The sequence below is a fragment of the Gorilla gorilla genome, chromosome 7 (assembly GCF_029281585.2).
Source record: "Gorilla gorilla gorilla isolate KB3781 chromosome 7, NHGRI_mGorGor1-v2.1_pri, whole genome shotgun sequence".
Taxonomy (NCBI): Eukaryota; Metazoa; Chordata; class Mammalia; order Primates; family Hominidae; genus Gorilla; species Gorilla gorilla.
The window spans coordinates 14,359,736-14,381,655 of NC_073231.2; the positions used below are offsets into that span (position 1 = coordinate 14,359,736).

The 21,920-nt window shown below is 37.4% G+C and overlaps 1 protein-coding gene across 3 annotated transcripts in view; it reads right to left on the reverse strand.

The window, feature by feature from the left end:
* TNKS (tankyrase) overlaps window positions 1-21,529 on the reverse strand; it is a 217,022-nt gene extending 195,493 nt beyond the window's left edge. For 2 of the 3 annotated variants that reach the window (XM_055349107.2, XM_055349106.2), the window contains exons 1-2: window positions 20,717-21,529; window positions 909-1,133 (exon numbers count right to left, since the gene is read on the reverse strand). In XM_055349107.2, the coding sequence (XP_055205082.2) occupies window positions 909-1,133; window positions 20,717-21,389 (898 nt within the window). In that variant the 5' untranslated portion in view covers window positions 21,390-21,529. The remainder of the gene's footprint in view (window positions 1-908; window positions 1,134-20,716) is intronic. The other variant, XM_055349105.2, reaches the window with a different exon arrangement.
* Between the last annotated feature and the right edge of the window lie 391 nt (window positions 21,530-21,920).

Consider the following 21,920-nt stretch of genomic DNA (forward strand, 5'->3'; position numbering starts at 1 on the left):
ATTCCAATAATTTGAGGAATATTGAAAAATATATTAGAAGCTGCAATAGATGGCTATAAGGAGGAATAATCTCAACCATTATTAAGCACCACCACTATATCTTTTAAAATGACATGTATATTTTAGTTGCATCATTAAAAAACTGATTATGCTGAAGTGGATGACATCTGGGAAGACAATTACGTAAATCAACCTGCCATGGCTAAACAAACATCCATCATCTCAAGTATCAAGAAACAGATGATACACTCAAGAGAAATTATACTTGCCCTCTAGAAGCTTTTTAGATTTCAAAATAAAAAATTGTATACAGCAAAGCAAAATGTGAATATATATGAGAGAACAAAATGCTGATTGAATACAGCTTCGTTTCATCTAGATACCTAAAATGATTGAAAAGTCCAATTTGTTTGAAATTGCTTTTTCTCTAGACTATGGCACATATTGAAACGATTAAGTTCTGAACTACTGTATTCAAAACATTCAAAACCCCACACAAGCGGGGGGACTACTGTACTAGATGAGTTTCCTTGAATCAACCTCAAGTGTTCAAATGTCATCCAACTCAGTAGAATTTGTACTTTATAATGGCTCTCGTTGATGGTAGGATAGAAAATGTCCAGTCTTTAAAAGAGACTATAAATTAACTAAATTTGACAATAGTAATCCATTAAAATTGAGTTCCACATCAGTAGGCATTTGACTGCATTTGGAAAGTTAATGTTGTGAATCTTCCCCTAAGTAACTTTAGATTACCATCTCTCTGTTTACCTTTTGATGGAAAAGAACTGCTTCTACAAGAAGCAATAAACCCTTCCTTACCTATTCTGAGGAAACACTATTTGTACCACAAAAAAAGTAAGAATAAACCTTTATTTAAAATTTAGATATCATCAAATGATACTTACCAATGCACACATCGATTTTCCCTTTAATAGCAGCTTCATGCAGAGGTGTATAGTTCCAGTTATCCCTGGCATTTGGATCAGCTCCTTGGCACAATAACAGACTCACAACCTCAGCATGGCCAAAAGAACAGGCATTATGAAGCGGGATGAGACCTCCATCATCACGAGCGTGGACATTAGCACCCATCTGTAGTAAGTGTTCTACAACATCCTTCCTTCCAAAACCTAAAAAGAAATGAAAAAATGTCTTGTATATATATTTGATTTTGTAAAAAGAACCATTAGAATATCTGTAACAATATCAACAAGTATGAACAACTGAAGTACTGCACTCTATAGTAAATGGTGTAAAACAAAAGAAACATTAGCTTCATTCAAACTGACTCATTTCACAGAATTTAGAACTAAGGAAGCTCTTCCTTTAGTCTTTGGGCTGTTCATTCAAAAAAAACATTTTCTAAACACTTAATATGTGCTGTGCAACAGTGCTAGAAACACAAAATAAATATGACAAGACTTGTCCAGGAACTCACTTTCCACTCATGCTTCACAACACAGAACTGTATATAGAAACTCATCACTACATTCATAGAAACAAGGGTTATTTAAATACTGCTGATAAGCTGGGCGCAGTGGCTCACACCCTCACAGCACTGTGTGAGGCCAAGGTGGGCGGGTCACCTGAGATCAGGAGTTCAAGACCAGCCTGGCCAACATGGTGATACCCTGTCTCTAAAAAAACTATAAAAATTAGCCAGGTGTGGTGGCAGGTGCCTGTAATCCCACCTACTTGGGAGGCTGAGGCACGAGAACCGCTTGAACCTGGGAGGCAGAGATGGCAGTGAGCCGAGACCACGCCACTGCATTCCAGCCTGGGCAATAGTGCGAGACTACTCAATAAAATAAAATAAAATAAAAATAAATAAATAAATACTGCTGATAACCAAATCTAAGACAAATCACAACACACAGCATTGTACTAGGGAAATTGGGGATGAATGTATGGGTATGAGAAATACATGGTGAACGCTTGGTCAAAGGGAATTTTGAAAAGGAAGAACTAAAGATGATGCCAAAATATCTATTCTTGGGGCTAGTGGCCAAACTATATGAAATGGGTGGTGAACTGGAACAATTCAAGCTTGGATTCACTGAGTTTGAGGAAACAATATGGCAAATGAGTGGGAATACAAGCACTTGGGAATATAAAACCAGAATTTTATAAGAAGTATCACAGTTTTCAGACAAAAATGGGGGTTTAGGGGGAGTCAGAAAGAGTCTCAAGCCGTCTAAGGATGAGGCAAACACTTAGAAAGGTAAGAAATACTAAGAAAGCACAACATCGTGGAAGTCAAGGAACAACAACATTATGCAAAGTCCAGTACCATGAGGATTTAATGAGATCACCGGAGAAGAAAACAATGGCCATTGGTAATTTTAAACTAATTTTAGTATAGTGGTAAAATTACAAACTAAATTGCAATGGGTTATATAAAAGGAAACCGCAAATATTCGCATTTTTATATTCACAAGCTAGAATCTTAATTAATGATTCTTTCCCACTTTAAATTGTATTAGGTCTTATTAACTAGGTATCACTACCTCTACTATTATTGTGTAATACTGTTACAAAATGGCATCTTAAATAAAAACAAAAGACAGTAAAAGAGTCACATCTTCCTTTATTTTGGGCATATGTTAAACAAATGAAAACCATGTGGAAAAGAGTAAGGGGAAAAAAGAAATTTATCTCAAGATATGTCTTCCATACTATCTATAGAAATTCATTCAGTCCAGAAAAGCAGGCTCTAAGAAAAAGTCTCCAAAGTAAAGCATACATTTCCACAGATATATATTACAAAGTCAGAATGAGGTTTCCATAGAAAATATCCTTAAAAATTAAGCTGATAATTTTAGGTGAAAAGATCAATTTTGTATTAGTAACTAAATCAGTAAAAGCATAGGGTACATGCTCAAGTAAACTGTCAGCATCTTACCAGGGTTCTTGGTTTCGTTTTTTAAATACCTGCAGAACTTTATGGATGTTAGGTTTTCTTTAATTCTCTAACTTCGACTTCCTTCTCCCTACCATCAATGCCCTACTCTTCCACTGGGCCATAAGTGCTGTCCTGACCCAGGAAGGTTGAATTATTCTCCTTCTCTACGGATCTGAATAAAGCCTGAGTGCAAACTTCCATTTCCCTAATCAGCACCAGCCCTTGAGAGCAGCCATGGGAGCTCACTCCTGCAAAGCCACAGGGGTGGAGCTGCCCAAGGCCTTGGGAGCCCACCCCTTGTGTTGGTGTGGCCCGGATGTGAGCCGTGGAGTCAAGGGAGATTATTTTGGAACTTTAAGATTGAACAACTGCCCTGCTGGGTTTCGAAGTCCATGGAGCCTGCAGGCCCTTTGTTTTGGTTGATTTCTCCCTTTTGGAATGTGAGTATTTAGCCAATGCCTGTACGCCCATTGTATCTTGTAACTAACTAACTGGCTTTGATTTTACAGGCAGAAGGGACTTGCTTTGCTTTGAACTCTGGACTTTTGAGTTAATGCTGGAATGAGTTGAGACTATTGGGGACTATTGGGAAGGCATGATTGTATTTTGAAATGTGAGAAGGATATGAGATTTGGGAGGAGCCAGGGACCAAAAAATTTGGTTTGGATTTGTGGCCCCACCCAAATCTCATGTCAAATTATGATCCCCAGTGTTAGAAGAGGGGCCTGGTGGTAGGTGACTGGATCATGGAGGCAGATTTCCCTCTTGCTGTTCTCATAATAGTGAGTTCTCACAAGATCTGGTTGTTTAAAAGTGTGTAGCACCTCCTCCTGCTCTCCTCTTCCTCCTTCCCTGACCATGTAAGACATGCCTGCCTCCCCTTCACCTCCCGCCACGACTGTGAATTTCCTGGGGCCTCCCCAGCCATGCTTCCTGTACAGCCTACAAAACTGTGAGTCAGTTAAACCTCTTTTCTTTATAAATTACCCAGGCTCAGGTAGTTCTTTATAGCAATGCAAGAATGGACTAACACAGCCATTATAAAAACATTTTTACCATTACTAAAAAAAAAAGTCAAAATAAATTTCCTTGTACATTTGTCCTATTCATTTAAGATAAATGCCTCAAAGTAGTAGTACTAGATCAATAGGTATACATTTAAAATTTCACATGTTGCCAAATTGCCCTCTACCAATTTTCATTTTCAACCAAAATCCTCGTGACCATTCCGTGCACATTTATAAGCTTTACAAACAAAGAGGTAAAAAAAAAAAAAGAATAGTTATTTACTTTTTTCAGTTCAGATATTTGCTTTTTTACTGTTGAAAACTAAATATATGAATACAGTTGAACTCTTACCCTCAATCCTAGTCCCCTCTTTGCTTCCCCAGAGGTACTATTACATAAATTCAATGTTTGTTATATCATGCAAATTATATACTTTTCAATGTGTGTTTTTTAAACACTAGTGTTTCTATATTTATATTTTATACATTTCATGTTATTATTTATATATTATGTATTTCATATTCTATGTGATTAGAATATATTTCATATATTCACATTATTTTTGTCAACATCATATGGTTCAATCTATATTAGTGGAAGGTTGATAACCATAATCCATTCTTCTGGCTGATATGGTTTGGCTCTGTGTCCCCACCCAAATCTCATGTTGAATTGGAATCCCCATGTGTTGAAGGAGGGGCCTGGTGGGAAGCGATTGGGTCACGGGGGTGGTTTCTAATAGTTTACCACCATCATCCTAGTGCTGTCACATGAGTGAATTCTCATGACATCTGGAGGTTTAAAAGTAGATGGCAACCGGGAGATGGAGCTTGCAGTGAGCCGAGATCGCCCCACTGCACTCCTGCCTGGGCAACAGAGTGAGACTCCATCTCAAAAAAAAAAAAAAAAAAGAGGGGGGTGGTGGCACCTCCCCCTTTCTGCTGTCTCTCTCCTGCCCCACCATGATTGCTTCCCCTTTGCCTTCTGCCATGATTGTAAATACCCTGAGGCCTCCTCCCACCCATGTTTCCTGTACAGCCTGCAGAACTATGAGTCAATTAAAAGTCTTTTATTCATAAATTACCGTCTTAGGTAGTTCTTTATAGCAGTGTGAGAATGGACTAATACACTGGCCAACAGAAAGACTCAATTTTGCTCAGACTCAATTTTGCTCGGGAATTGGGCAGGAAATAATATACTAAGAGAAAGCCATCCCTTCCTCAGTCCAGAGGAGGAATCCTAATTAAGCCAATCAGGTAATTTCATTCTGCTCTGCCAGTGACTGGCAATGAGGACAGATGGGAAAATCTAGAAGCTTCTGGAAATATGTTTCTCTCTTCTACACCTTCTACAGAAGGTGTGGGAGGAAGAGTGCCCTTTCTCCTCTCCCCTTTCCTCCCAACAGTTAGAAAATTCAACAGAATTATTTTTTTAAATGCTGGCATAGAACCCTTACTACGTTCACAGAACAGAAACCAACTCTTGAATTTCCTACCACTACACTTCTTATCAAGCAGGAAAATAAATGTCCTTAGGCTTTAAGTCAGTTGAAGTTTTAAAATACTCATAGTTAAATCCATGCAAATTGATATAAGCATCTGTTCCTACGTTTACTAAGCATTCACATTTCAACTCTTGTCAGTTCATTGTCTTGGCCATTTTCTTTTGGGCTATTTGACTTTTTCTTATGATTCTGCAGGCGTTCTTTACATATTCTGAACATTAATCTTTTCCTACATGGATTGTGCTTTATATATAAAATTTAAGGAAACCTGTTCTATTTCTGTACTGTTCCTACATTTTCTTCTAGATTATAATTCTTTCACATTTAGATATTTAATTAACTTGTAACTACGGTGTGAGTTGAAATTTTTATTTTTCCTTTTCTTTTTGGTTGGTCAGTTTGTCTATTTGTTAGTATAACTTTAGAATAAGTCTAGATATCTAGTAGGGTAGAGTTGACCCACCTTGCTCCTCTTAAAAAATTATCGGCCGGGCGCGGTGGCTCACACCTGTAATCCCAGCACTTTGGGAGGCCGAAGCGGCCGGATCACGAGGTCAGGAAATTGAGACCATCCTGGCTAACACGGTGAAACCCGTCTCTACTAAATATACAAAAAATTAGCTAGGCGTGGTGGCAGGCGCCTGTAGTCCCAGCTACTCTGGAGGCTGAGGCAGGAGAATGGCGTGAATCTGGGAGGCGGAGCTTGCAGTGAGCCGAGATCGCGCCACTGCACTCCAGCCTGGGCGACAGAGCGAGACTCCATCTCAAAAAAAGAAAAAAACATGGAATCAACTAACTTTCTGGCACAGAAATCATGAAGATAAGCAGATCATCCCTCAAAACAAACACAGTATATCCAAACTACAATTCCTTTATTTTATGTATGTCAGTGTGAAGACTAAGATGATTACCAAAGCGACAGAATTCAAATTTGTGCTATGTGAACTTAGATACAGGTTAAGAAAACTGCTAAATATAGATAGGTACCTATATATACATCGATCTTGGCAGCCAAAAAGGAAAAAAGGCTACAAGGATTCTCGAAATTCTGCTGATAGTTTTTGGTCTAGCTTCCTTAAATTCAACATAGAATTTGTTGTAGAAATTACTCTTAAGGCCACAGTAGGGAGGAAAAGGTTAAACATAGTACAATGAATGAATCACAGTAACTGGACATCAAATGAAAATGCAGCAAAATGCCCCTGAATAGAATTTTTAAAAAAGAAAATCTACCTCCATTTTTAATGGTTGATTTTTATTTATTTTTTTATTTAAGAGACAGGTCTTACTCTATTGCCCAGGCTGGAGTGCAGTGGCATGATCAGAGCTCACTGCAACCTTGACTTCCAGTGCTCAAGTGATTCTCCCACCTCAGCCTCCCTAGTAGCTGGGGCTACAGACATGCCACCACACTGGGTATACAGTAGACACATGACAGCAATGACTTAGCCTGAGCATACCCTGAGAATGACCCTGTATGGCAGATGCACCTCAACGTGTGGTCACAGTTCCAAGCTAGGGAATACAAGAGTGGCCAACCAGGAGATCCATTCATTATCTACAAGGGACATGTAGAATGGAACATGGGCCATATAGAGGATTGAGGCCCTTTGTTTTGGGTTAAAGGTTGCCAGGTGGAGGTTGCTGGGGGAGGCTGTCAAGTGAAAATGCTGTACTAACCGCATGCTTTTTGCAAGCAGTTGGTTATTCTACCCATCCTAATGCCACTGGGCCATGTGGTAATTCTATCCACCACACCAGCAAGGGACTGGTGGTTCTGCCCAGCCCACTGCCACTGGAATCTCTTCCCTGTATTTTAGCCCCCAGGACATTATGTTTCATTCATTGGCTCAGGGATCTTTTTTGGCCTCTTGAACCTGCTGCTATCCCCATTACAGTCAATAGAGGTACAGCACAACATCCGGCTAGCTTTTTAAATTTTTTTGTAGAGACAGGGATCTCGCTTTATTGCCCAGGCTGGTCTCAAACTCCTGGGCTCAAGCAATCCTCCCACCTTGGACTCTCAAAGTGCTGGGATTACAAGTGAAGCATCACACCTGGCATATATTTATTATTCAATAAATGGTTCAAAAAAAACCTGGCATCTGCTTAGAAAAGAACAATTTTTAAAATATTTACCTCTTAATATATAGCAAAATAAATTTAAAATAGATTAAGGTGTAAAATGTCAAAATGAAACCTAACAAAATTAAGTGGACAGTTGCATGATCTCAGGATAGGAGAAGCAATAGAAGAAAACAAACAAAAAAAATTTAAGGCAATAGGTTTGAAAAGTTTATAGATTAAAAAAACACTTTTTAAGGCAATAGATTTCAAAAGCTTACAGATAAAATTTTAAAACAAGCCAGGAAAATATTCACAATGACTTTAACAAAGCACAGATAACAAAGACACCAAAAGGCAAAAGAAAAAAAGAATACGAAGAGATATAATGCCAAACAGTGAATGCCAATTGTCTTTTAAAAGTAAAACAGTGACCTAAGAAATGCAAATTAACTAAGTATTGGTTTTATCAAACAACTAAAAAGTTTTCAATGTTGACGTTTACAGATGTGTACAAAAACGTTCATAGCAGCACTATTCATAATAGAACGCACATAAAAACCATCCAAATACTCAACAGTAGAATGGGTAAGTAGTGGTATATTCCCACAATAGAATTATATAAACAATGAAAATGAACAAACTACAACTATATAAGATAGATGAATCTCCCACAAAATAGTACTGACTATATAGTATCATTTATCACAAGTTCAAAACAGACAAAATCTATGAGTGTTAGAAGGGTAATGACTCAAAAGACATAGGACAGGAGCTTATGGATTGCAGATAATGTTCTGATTCTTGAGCAGGGCACCAGTTACCCAGGTGTATTCACTTTGTAAAAATTCACCTCCCGGTACACTTATGATCTGTGTGTGCTATGGAGCTATGTCCACACTAAGAAACTATGGTAATAGCTGATGTTGTCCAGGGTGTGATGACAGGAATTATTAGAATCTTTTAGGAAACCAAATGGTATTTGTTCCCAATGATAAAATCTGAGCTTTCAAGGAAATACTAGAATTCTGTAACACTTGCAACTGTTGCTATAAGCTTAACTGTTTCCCAATTCTAAAATACTTTTCTGATGAGATTAGTGACAATATTAACAATTATGCTTATTATTTTTATTACAAAGTAAAATGTGTCAACATTTGGAGTATCTGCACAGCTTCAAGAACCAATATTTTCTAAATGATCAAAACAAGTACAGGTATACCCATTTCTGGATTCTAACAATGGATTCTAACATAGCAGAAGTATAAAAAAATTCACTGATTTGGCTTCAGATTCTACATTGCAACTAACCCTTAGGAAACTATTACTTATCAACTGTGGGTGCAGAATCAAATAGAAAAAAGGCAAAATTATCTGACAATGCTATTAAAATATTTCTTCCTTTTCCAACAACATTTTCTGTTTGAAGAAGGATTTTCTTCATATACTTTAACCCAAACAATATATCAGAATTGGCAGGTAGAAGCAGAAGAGAATTAGCTATCTTTTATTAAGCCAGACATTAAAGGGACTTGCAAAGTGCAAAATAACGCCGCTTCTCATTATTTGCTTTAGAAAATAGCTTCTTTTCATTAAGAATGTTGTTTACACATATTTACATATAATGGAGTTTATCATTTTATTTTTAAAATTTCTAATATTATATTCATTTTAAATTTTTAATATGGTAAGTCTCCATAGACATAACCCACATAAACAAAAATTATTTCAATTATCTTTAAGAGTGTGAAAAAGCAGTGAGACCACAAAGTTTGAGAAACACTGCATTTTTACTATAAGCTTTCTTAAGGGCAGGAAATATTCCATTCTCATAATCTTGCTCATATTTCTCGAGCTGTTACTGAACTACTCAAAAACCTTACAGCTCAAGCCAGATCCCTGAGAAACAAACCAAGGGGGAAAAATACACCATGGAATTGCCCCAGTGACTGTTAATTAAACAAGTTGCATGCAGCTTGCTTGAATTTCCATAAACACTTCATTAATGCTGAGTTTCATACTGACAGAGAAGGTCTACAAGTCACTCTCAAAAAATGTGAATCAACAGATAAGATGAAAAGAGTATCCTCAACATAATTGCAGAGATTCAGTCTATTAAATATACTATTTTCCATATTTCGTGTTAGTAATATTAAGAAACGCTCCAGGACAATAGAGAGACTAAAATGTCCACTATGATACCCCCCTTTTTTTTCACTTAAATGTGGTAAAATACACATAATATAAAATTTGCTAACATAACCATTTTTAAATGTAGAGTTCAGTGGCATTACATACTTTCAAACTGCTGTGACTCCAGTATGTTTCACTTACTGTTCAAAAAATTTTTAACTTCTTCTTCCATGAGTCAAAACATACAGCAAAATTTATCTACGAGATTTTCTAACAACTCTAAATAGTCTTTTAAAGAAAGTCGTTGCTGGCCGGGTGCGGTGGCTCAGGCCTGTAATCCCAGCACTTTGGGAGACCGAGGCGGGCAGATCACAAGATCAGGAGAACGAGACCATCCTCGCTAACACGGTGAAACCCCGTCTCTACTAAAAATACAAAAAAAATTAGCCAGGCGTGGTGGTGGGCGCCTGTAGTCCCAGCTACTCGGGAGGCTGAGGCAGGAGAATGGCGTGAACCCAGGAGGCAGAGCTTGCAGTGAGCCAAGATCGCGCCACTGCACTCCAGCCTGGGCGACAGAGCAAGACTCCGTCTCAAAAAAAAAAAAAAAAAAAAAAAAGAAAGCAGTTGCTAAAACATCCTTCCTTCTTCCATTTAGTTATGAGGTTCTTCAAAGATTACTTCCAATCACACTTTTTATGTTTATAAAAATAATCAATTGAACAAAAGACCAGATAGTCCCAACATTCTAGTAACTGCAAATGTTCCAATACCATACTTACAAAAAAGTTTTACTTTAAATGCCTAAGAGGAGGACTGGAGGGAATATGTCAAAATCACTAGTAGCTCCCTTGGGGTGGGAAGATGATGCACTACTTTTTACTGTACTTTCCAAAATTTATAAAGTTACGTTTATTACCAGAAAACCAATTTGAGAAAGCAATAAGAATCGTCAGATTACAAAATGACACAAAATACAGATTTTATTTCTCATTGCTACCAACTTTCCATTTGAGTAGCACAGACCAAATGATTTTAGGACAACCAGATTGGGTTTACATCTGGCACCATTACTTAAAAGCTAGCTATGTGACCTTGGACTCTGATGACAAAAGACTGGGCTAATATACGAGGATTATTATTTATGTACTTAAGAATGTCAGAAGATCAGAAATCAGAAGTGTTAACTCAAAAAGTTTACTTGTTCAAATACTTACAGAGCACTAAAACAAGCAATTCATTGAATTAAATAATGAAATTATCTCATTATATATACCCCATATTTATCTGCTTTCATAAATTAACATAGGATAACAGTTATATTTTTCTGTTGTTAAGTCTGTGTATTTTGGGGCTGGGGAGAAGGAGGAGGCAGACAACTTTTGGTAGCTTGCTCAAAGTTTCAAAAATTTATCCAAAAAGTTTTCTTTTTCCAAATAAGAATATTTTCCTGCAAAGAAGAAAAACATAAGTTGGCACCTCAAGACATTAGAAAAAAATAGCTAAGATGTATTAACTAAGTGTAATTCTATGTCATTTCTTTTGAAAATACCAAATTTCCACAGTCAACATGAGAATAACCCAAGCATGCGGAAGAGGACACCTGCACATCTTATAACAGGACTGATGAGAATGTCAAAATGGTTTCTACGGTTGATGAGTATTATCAGAATGAGGGCATCAGAACTTTTCAATGTCTACTTACTATGTATATAATATATATGTCAACATATAATTTGACATATATAATAAGTTATATACATGTAGACACAAAACAGTGTGTATACACACACTTTAACAAGGCATCAGGGAGTTTAGTTTATTTTTATTTTTATTTATTTTTTTTTTGAGACGGAGTCTTGCTCTGTCACCCAGGCTGGAGTGCAGTGGCGTGATCTCGGCTCACTGCAAGCTCTGCCTCCTGGCTTCACGCCATTCTCCTGCCTCAGCCTCCCGAGTAGCTGGGACAACAGGCGCCCGCCACCACGCCGGGCTAATTTTGTGTGTGTGTATTTTTAGTACAGACGGGGTTTCACTGTGCTAGCCAGGATGGCCTCAATCTCCTGACCTTGTGATCCGCCCTCCTTGGCCTCCCAAAGTGCTGGGGATTACAGGCGTGAGTCACCACGCCCGGCTGGTTTAGTTTATTTTTGAACTAATGACACAGAGACTATAGCTTTAAGGTTTTTTGAGTCAATCAGTAAATTTAAAACAAATTTTGTTCAGTTTGGACTTGTAGTTCATGGAAATCATCTGCTAACTACCAAATGCTTCTTCACTTTGAAAGAAAATCTACCACAGAAGAAAAAATATACAAGTCCAAACATCTGCCACCTACCAGTCAGTTGTTATACTGAAAAGGCAAAAGGGATAGAGAAAAAATTTTACATCACGTTATTTTCCCTTTTCCAAAACCAAAATAAATAAACAAATAAATAACTTGTCTAAATTGAATGGGGAGCTGACACACTCCAAAAAACAGCTTAAAAAAAAGTTTACGCTCACGCTGCTTTAATTCTATAAACAGATACCTGAACAAACTGGCAAAACAAGTTTCGAGAAAAGAACTCAGTAACTCGCTCTGGTGAAAGCAAACTTAGACATCTGATGAAGCCTTAAAAGAAAAACAACGGGCACACAAAAACAAAACACCTAAAACTTTCTTCAATTACTCGAAATCAAAGTGATTTTTTTTTTTTTTTTAATGAGCCCCGGGGTTATCCTGAGCTCCTAGGCTTTAGTAGAAATCCCTAGGAAACCCACCCTACTCATTTTTTCTTGAAGATATAATGCTTTTTATTCACCAAGAAACTGTAAGTCCATTTCTGAATGTTTCTTTCTCCTGTATGTTTCATTGGTTTTATTAAGCCCCGTAAGGGGAGGCTGCACCTAGCCCTCAGACTCCAACCCATCTTATCTTAACTAATCCCACTCAATTCTTACTGTAAGTATCTATTAATGATGCATGGTATTAGGTGCCTCAAGAGCAGGGCTACACCAAAACTTAGCTATCAGAAGAATAAAAATAAGACAAAGTAGCTTCAAGGACAATGACATGGGGAAAAATAAAAATGTAAGAAGCAACTGCCCCTTCAATTTTATCTACTGCAATATTTTATAGTAAGCTACCCAAAGATTCTTTGTCTATGACACAAAAGGAGGCTGTTAAAAATATTAAAGACTAAACTACTATAGTGTTTTCTCCCTCATGTCATCACACAGCTCATGTTTATTCCTTTCCAAAACCAAACCTAACATTACAATAAAATTTATTTTCTCAGAATTATTCACATTCCTTGATTACTTTTCTTCTGGATTCTAAGCTTGAGATTTTTTTTTTAACATATTTATGCTCACAACTCGACCTTTGATGATATGCCTCCTATCCTCCCAGTGTATTTCTCTGGCCTGTTAACTGTCAAAGAATCACTTCACGTCAGGAAAGAACACCTGGCCTGTGACCTATTCAATTCATTGATGGGGTAGGGAATGCTTTACAGGTGACTGGACTACACTTACCAAAAAGACTAAATAGATTATCAGGAAGAGACTTTATCTATAAAATGCCCTTAGCACACTGTCTCCGGTTAAGGTTCCTGAGAACATGTCTCATAGGTTATATAAACGGAGGTATAAAATGATGATGTTTCATAATTTAAATGCTACTACTGTAAAAGATGATCCTGCAGACCTTACTGAGAGACTTGATCTATTCCAGGCCAGAGCTGCAGGTCCAGCACAAGAAAAAGGGACAAGGGGGATTACCTTAACTATCTCAGACCTTTATTTTTATCCTTGAAATTATTTAGTAATTAATTTCTGTAAAAATGAGCAACGAAAGAAACTGAGGTCAAATACATACAAAATTCTTACAAAAAGAATTTGGAGAATAACATCCCCGCAGACAATTAATACCTAACAGAAAAAAACAGAAAAAAATGCCCACAAATGCAGACAAAATTATAATCAATTATTTTAACACTAGCTAAAAAAGAATACGAGAATGATACAAGATATGAACGTATAGCATACGCCTGAGTTAGAAATAAAAGGAGAGAGTTCAGAAAATAATTCAAAATAAAAGAAAAAATAATTTCAAGAAGAAAAGACTACACAAGAAAGAACACAAAATGGAAAAAATGCCACATATAATGCCTTATAACAGAGGTCAGCAAACTACAACCCATACACCAAATCTGCCCCATCACCTATTCTCATAAATAAAATTTTACTGGAACACACTCACACTCATTCATTTACATATAGTCTATGGATACTTTCACAGTATAAAAGCAAAACTGAGTAGCTATGAGAGGGACCATATGGCTACAAAGCCTAAAATATTTACTATCTGGCCATTTACAGAAAGTTTCCAACTCCTGCCTTAAGAAAAATAGAAGATGAAAGGAGAAAAAAAGTTAATAAAAAAAGAAGATATATATTTTTTAATAGGATTCAAAAGAAAGTGACAGTTATCAGGGGTTGGGGGGCAGATAGACAGTTATAGTTTAACGGGTACAAGAGCTTATCTAAGATGACAAAAAATGTTCTGGAAATGGACAATGGTGATGGCTGCATAACATGGTGAATGAACTTAATGCCACGAAACTGTACACTTAAAATGGTTAAAATGGTAAATTTTACACATATCGTATTAAACAAATGGAGCAAGTGACAAATTTAGAAGAGGCAAAGTTTCAATATACATAAAAAGAAAAGAACGAATAATAAAAAGTATAATTTGAAAAACTTTTCTGAAATAAAAGATCTGAAACTATGTAAAGAAAAGCCATACCACATACCTGAGAAAATCTATCTAGAGAAACGAACACCAAGACATACTGTAATAGAATACCTGGTCTTTAATGGAAGAGAAAAAAAAATCCTTTGCCCAACTAGAAAGAAAAAAAAAAGGCTAAGGGAAGGAAATTCCCATTCTTATCAGACCTTCAACATTAACAGCTCTTAGCAGGTCCTTGAGAAATAAAAGTTTAGGTAAAGAAGAAATGATGGCCAGATGCAACATAGAAGAGGTAAGTAAAAACCCTATAGTTCTGAGTTTGAATTGGAAGTATCAATATTAGTTAATGAGGTAGATTAAAAGACACAGATTGTCAGAATGTCTTAAAAAGCAACACTCACATATATACTGTCTATAATAGACACACTTTAAATATAAAGGCAGATTGATTGAAAGTAAATGAATAGAAAAATGCCAAACACAGCATAAGAATACTGAAGTGGATATAGTCACGTCTGATAAAATGTAGCTAAAATCATAAAGATTTTCATAGGATATGTATGAGAACTTCTATGACTTGGGGCCAGATAAAAGTTCTTATCCAGGTGATAAGTCAGACAAAGCAATAACCATAAAATAAATATATAAATTAAATTTAAAACTTCTATTCAAATGACTCTCATTAAGAAAATTAATCAGTAATTCATAGCCTGGGAGAAAATATTAGCACATTTATCCCACAAAGCACTAGTATGCAGAATATATAAAGTACTCTTAAACTTAATAATAAAAGATAACCCAATAAAACTGAAGTGTGCCCAGTAGAAAAAAAAAAAAAAAAAAAAGGACAAAACTTCATAAAAGATATATAAGGCCAGGCGTGGTGGGTCACGCCTGTAATCCCAGCACTTTGGGAGACTGAGGTGGATGCAACACCTGAGGCCAGGAGTTCGTGACCAGCCTGGTCAACACGGTGAAACCCCGTCTCTACTAAAAATACAAAAATTAGCTGGGCGTGGTGGTGGGCGCCTGTAATCCCAGCTACTCAGGAGGCTGAGGCAGGAGAATCACTTGAACCGAGGAGGCAGAGGTTGCAGTGAGCCAAGATCGCACCATTATACGCCAGCCTGGGCAACAAGAGCAAAATCAAACAGCAACCATCAAAAATCGTTGATGGGAATGTAAAATGGTACATATACTTTGGGGAAAGGTGTTGGCAGTTTCTTATAAAACCGGACATTTACCTACCCTAAGACCCAGAGATTCTAATACTAGATATTTGCCCAAGAGAAAGAAAATCCGTGTCCACAAAAAGGATTTTATAAGAATGTTCATTGCAGCTTTATTCATAATAGCCAAAACAGGAATCAGCTTAAGGGTCTATCAATTGAAGGGATACACAAACTGCAGCATATTCATATAATGAAATCTACTCAGCAGTAAAAAGGAACTACTGATACACGTTACAAAATCAAAAACATGCTGAGCAAAATAAGTCTTACAGAAAGACTAAATATTGTATGACTGCATTTATATGAAATTCTAAAACAGGCAACTCTTATTCTATAGTGGAAAAAACATCAGAATGGTGGTTGCCTGAGGGAAAAGGGGTAGTGACAAGATTGAGATAAGGGGTATGAGGGAACTTTCTGAAGTTTCTATAAGGAAAGTCATAATTTGAGTTACACATGTATCTGCATTTGTCAAAACTCAGTGAATGTACACATAAGATTTGCACAGATTTCACACTAAAAGATAAATCTTTACACAAATACTGAACTTAGATAATGATATGCATATTAGCATATTTGGAGAAGCTGCACAGATGCCTACCATTTACACTGACATGCTTTAATAAAAAGATGATTGATGGATAAAAGAACATATATGTAGGAATACACATGTAATAGAAATTGTAATTACATAAATTATAATTTATGTAAGCATTTCTCTACTGTTGAACAGTTGGCTTGTTACAAATTTTTTGCTATTATAAATAAATTTACATATCATCTTATAAATGGCTAATTTGTTCTTTAAATCATTTGCTTCCAAAGAGTAGTATCATTGACGTAAAAGAAAGAGACACTTTGCACATCTTTCTAACTAAAAGTTCTCTGTAAACTTTTTTTTTTAAAGAGGTACCTTCAGAAAAGTGTTAAGGTTTTAAGAAAACACTAAGTAAAAGGTGATCCAGTTTATAATCAACAATTTTAAGTCTGGGAAGATATTTATGAAACTAGGTCCCTTTCTTCTATTACCAAATTAGACCCTTCTTACATCCTCAGACAGGGCATTTGCTTACAAGTAATATCAAGGATCTTGCCAGGCAACGAAAAGTGTAACATAATTCCCACTCCAAGACTGCAGCATTCTGACTCATTTTATTACCCACTGATAGGCAACAATTTAGAGTACATGGTGACTTCTATTATTAACAGGAACGACATTTGTACAAAGGCGAGAAATGAAAAAAAAAAAAAAAAGACAAGTATGGCCATGCTGAAAAATCCAGAGATGAGTCAGGAATGAGTTGAAAAATCTCTGTACTGTTAAATATGTATTGTAGTAGATACCATTAAAAAAAAAAACCCAACAAAGAAAACTGGTTTTTATTTTAAAATACCTCACATTACCTATCATAATCCAAGTCGTATATGTTAACAGGAAGCCCATTTCAAGATTTCTTCAATTTCATGCAAATACTATAAAATCTCAGAATTTAATGTTTTACTAAGGCCTTAAAAAAAAAGACCTCATTTAAACTTTTCTATAAAAAGAGACGTCTTCAGAATATATGGGTCCTTTAACAAAAATATGTCACTACTAGAAACCAAACTAAGGAGGTATCACTCTAAATTGGTACTATCTATAAAACTCTTTTGACTGCTGTACTTTAAACAATAGAAAACCAGAGTCAAGGACCACATCTGTAGAAGAAAAAGTCTCATATAAATTCTAGTCAACAATAAAAGAATGGCTCTTCTTTACAAAGCCATCTTATGAAGGCATCAAAAATAGTATTTTGAGAACCTGTATCAACAATGGAAACAATATTTTGTCTTAACTGCAGATAGGATGATTCCATTATTAACACCGTCTCTAAACCATATTCTAAACAAACTATCACAATCCAAGATAGGATACAAAAGATTCCTAATTTTACTGCTGGAAAGAATATGATTATTCTTAAGGTAATATAAATAAAGTGATAAGGATTTAAATATGGTTTCATACCACATCTGAGATCTTTAAAAATGATTTCCAAATACCACACGTTCTCACTTAAGTAAGTGGGAGCTGAACCTTGAGTACACATGAACACAGACAAGGGAAGAATACACACTGGGGCTTACTTAAGGGTGGAGGGTAGGGGTGGGGGGAGGCTGAAAATCAAAAAACTACCTATCTGCTACTATGCTCATTGCCTAGGTGATGAAATAATCTGTACACTAAAGCCCCCAAGACTCGCAATTTACCCATGTAACAAACCAGCACATGTAATCCCTGAACCTAAAAGTTGGAAAGAAAAAAAAATTGTTTCATTTCATTCTATACAACTGTAAACTCATTTTTAAATAGAAATAAAAGCATTAGTTAACATCGTCCCTTCCAACCTTTGCTTGGCTAGCTTGGGCTTACCCTTTTAATTCCTGCTTTAAAAAAATCTACCTACAAAGACTTCCTTAACTGCTCTAAAACAAGGATAAGAGCTCCTATTACATATTGGGACAGACAGTATAATATACGTTTCCTATCACTCTAGATTAGACACTAGATACTTTATAGGTTTTTGTTGTTGTTGTTGTTTATGCTTCCCCACTAGACTGTAAGCTCCATAAGGGTTAAGGGCTGCTTGCCATTACACAATTGTGTCAGTATTTAACATCCAATCATCTAAGCACACTAAAATATTTCTGGAACAAATAAACTGTAGTTTTTAAATTTTTTCATCCAAGGGATTGTACCAATTTCTCATCTTTAAAACAGCTATTCCATGACAATTCAGTTACTATCATAATAACCAGTCAACTGATAATTTTTTTCATTTCTCAGCCTATACATGATAAAGAAGACTAAAGTTTAATAAAACTTTAATGTTATGAATTCAATCACGGAAGTGTGGCAAACTGACTACAGGATGTTATGTTTTCATATCGAGAATTTTATTACTGTGTTTTCCACAACTGAGCTAAAAATTTTCTTAAAAAGCCAATTCAAGGTTAGGTTCTCATAACTACAACATAATTACGGTACTGTTTGATTGTTTATCTTCTAGCTTATCTGGATATACATAAAACTCTGAAACAGAATAACAAGTAACTATTGTGGCAAATAGAAGACACGTGATTTGAGAAACAAGCACTATTTTGTGTGACTTATCGTAAATACATTAATACACATAAATATAACTATCATTTATTGGTGATTACGCATAAAGTGGGATGGTGAGAAATGACATGATCTGTGAAGCAATTTGTTAAAATAGTCAAACTTGGAATAAAGTATGCAAAAGTAGACATCTCTTTTGATTTATAAAATCAGACTTAGACCTTTCATTTAGCCTAAGGAAAAAGAAATGCTATTTCATCTAAAACAAGCAAGACCCTTGAGCAAACAAATAGACAAAAGTCTGTTTCTGATTCAATTCACTGCATTCCTAATAAGTAGTGTCTGTATATCAATAATGAATCCAGTGACCTAATAATGATTTCCTTTAAGTGTTTCTCATACCACTGGTCATGACCCATTAATGGATCACAAGCAGCATTTGCTAAAAATGAAACAATAAAATATAAAATATCAGAGGACAACACATGTATTAAGGGAAAGTATTGTTTCCAGAAAATTTGATTCAGTTGCGTATGTGACAATGTAAAATGTATTTCTAAGTATGGGCTACAATAAAAAACATGTGAAAGCTACTCTCTCGCATATAAGCCCCTCCCCATTACTACTTCTCCCAAAAATCGGGAACTCTACACTTCAATTACTCACAAAAATGAAAAGTGACCTCAATCCAGGGTTCTGACAGTTTAAGTTTGATTTCACAAGCTCTAAAATCAAACTGCCTGAATTCAAACTCAATTTCTACTATTTCCTGACTGAATTTGGACTCATTTAAGCGATCGATATATGCTTCACTTTTGTCATCTGTAAAATGGTTAATCATATCTCCCAAGTGTGGTAAAAATAAATACTACAGTGGGTCAACACATGTTTTACTATTAACAGAACAAACTGAAGAAGTGATATATACATATATTAGAAATATAGGAGAAACTTAACAGAAGTTATCTCTGGTGTGTTATCTTTGATGTTTGTGTGTGATGCCTTTCACTTTGTATTTTTCTGTCCTATTTGAATTGTATAACGTACAATATATGTATTTCCAATATAATGTTTCTAACGTATAAAACATTATTACCTACATTTTTAAAATATCAACAATAGGTATCCAGGCAGTGAGATTATGGTCCTTTGTTTTTATTTTACAGTTCTCTTTATTTTATAAACATATTATTAGGTGTCTTTGAGAGAAAATCATCAACTACTTGCAAAAAAAAAAAAAAAAAAGACAAGTGTGGGGTCCAGAGCTTAAGAAATTCACACTTTTTGAGGGAGAACTTTGTGCCAGATACTTCTCACCAAATGCTCGCACAACATCATTTTATGATTTTTGCCCATGAGAAAACTGAGGCAACTGACACAAGGTAAATGGTCTGCTAGACAACAAATAATAGTGGCTACAACATCAAAGCCTATATTTCTTCCATCATCATATAATGCATCCAAATATTCTTCTCCAGTTGTTTCACATTGGCATATTTTGGTCTCCCCGTCTAGAAAGCCAACTCCTTTAGAAGAAGGGAAACTTTCAAAAACTTCATTTATGTCTTTCATTGGGTTACTAAGGCTACAATAGATCCTCAAACATGTGTTGGGTTGTATTAAACCTCTTTTGGTCTGGACTGTCCTCAAGGGACATACCTTTGTAAAAACAAAATAAACTAGCACACAAACGACAAAACTACTCTAAAGCTGTCCAAATCTAACTGTATTCCTGCACACCAAAAACTAAAGTGTAAATATATCCATATGCAGAGACTACCAACTACAGTGAGTTTTGTAATGAGTACTGTGCAACCACTGAAGAATTCCTTGGATTCACTTATCCCCCCCCAACCACGCCCCCATCACCCAGGCACCACCAAAAGAAAGGAACCTCCAGTCTTCTGGTGAGGTGATGAAGAACCATAACCACGCCCCCACTTTGTCCCATCACAATAACCTGTTTTCTTGTCCTAACCGGACCCTGCACGCAAACCCATAACCCTTAATAAACAATTCAAAAGTCTCTGACCTGCAGCGAAGTGCAGGGGAGAAGACTTCCGGCCGGCCATGTCCTTTGCATTTACGTTTGCCGCGTCCACCAGCCTCTTTACCCGGGACACGTCCCCATTGCGACAGGCCTCCAGCAGTTCCCGTAGGGCCCCGCTCACTGCTGGGACCCCTGTCCCAGGTCCTGCTGCCCCAGGCCCCAGTGGTGCTGTGCTGCTAACTCCGGCCGCCTCGGGGCTCTCCACCAAGCTCGATCCAGGGGAGGATGGAGAGGAAGATGAGGAAGAAGTCGGGGAAGAAGAGGACGACGGTGAATTGTTACTGCCACTGCCGGCTGGGTTGGGAGCGACCCCAACGGCAGATGAAGTAGAAACCGCTGGGACCACGGGAGCGGCGGCGACGGTACAGATTGTGCTGGTGGTACTGCAACAGCTGGTACCGTCAACCGGGTCGGGGGATCGGGGCCTGTCGGGCGGATCCCGACTGCCATCCCCCTCCGGCAGCGCTAGGCCGTGCCGCGGGGAGGTGAAGGGGGCCAGGCCGCTGGCCGTGGGAGAGGCTGGGGTGGTCCCCGGGGCCAGGCCAGGGCTGAGTGGGGGAGGAGGTGGCGGCGGCGGCCCTGAAGCCCCTGGGGCGGGCTGGAGCTGTTGTTGATGATGGTGGTGATGATGCTGAGAGCGACGCGACGCCGCCATCTTCGGACTCCCCTAGCACTGTCACTGCGGCAACGGCCCCGACCGCCCGCCCTCACTTCCGACTGTCGGACCAATCAGCATCCAGCGCACAGGAAATGATGCTAGGCGGGGTAGCAGGGGCCAAAGAGAAGGAGGGAAGTATTGGGAGCTCAGAGAACAGCCAAGGGAACGGGGCGGGGCTTTGCCACTGAGAGGCGGGCTTTGTGACGTGATGGCGGGCCGGCTGGAGAGATTTGAATGCTGGAACCAGCTTCTGCCTAGATGGGAAACATTTCCTGTATTTCTCACTTTCAGTCGGCTTTCTTTGCCCTGCTCCGCTCTGTTTCCCTTAGTCTCTCTTTGCTTGCTCCAGAGCCAGCTGTTGAGATGCAGCTCAGAGCAAGCAGGGAATATGTCCATTATCATCTATTAAGCGTCCTTGTCTGAAAAACGGAACTTATACTACCAACCTCACAAAATTATTAGCGGGATTAAAAGAGCTAACAGGCAAAGCGCTCTGCCAGTAAAACACAAGTATAATTAGCCCGTTTG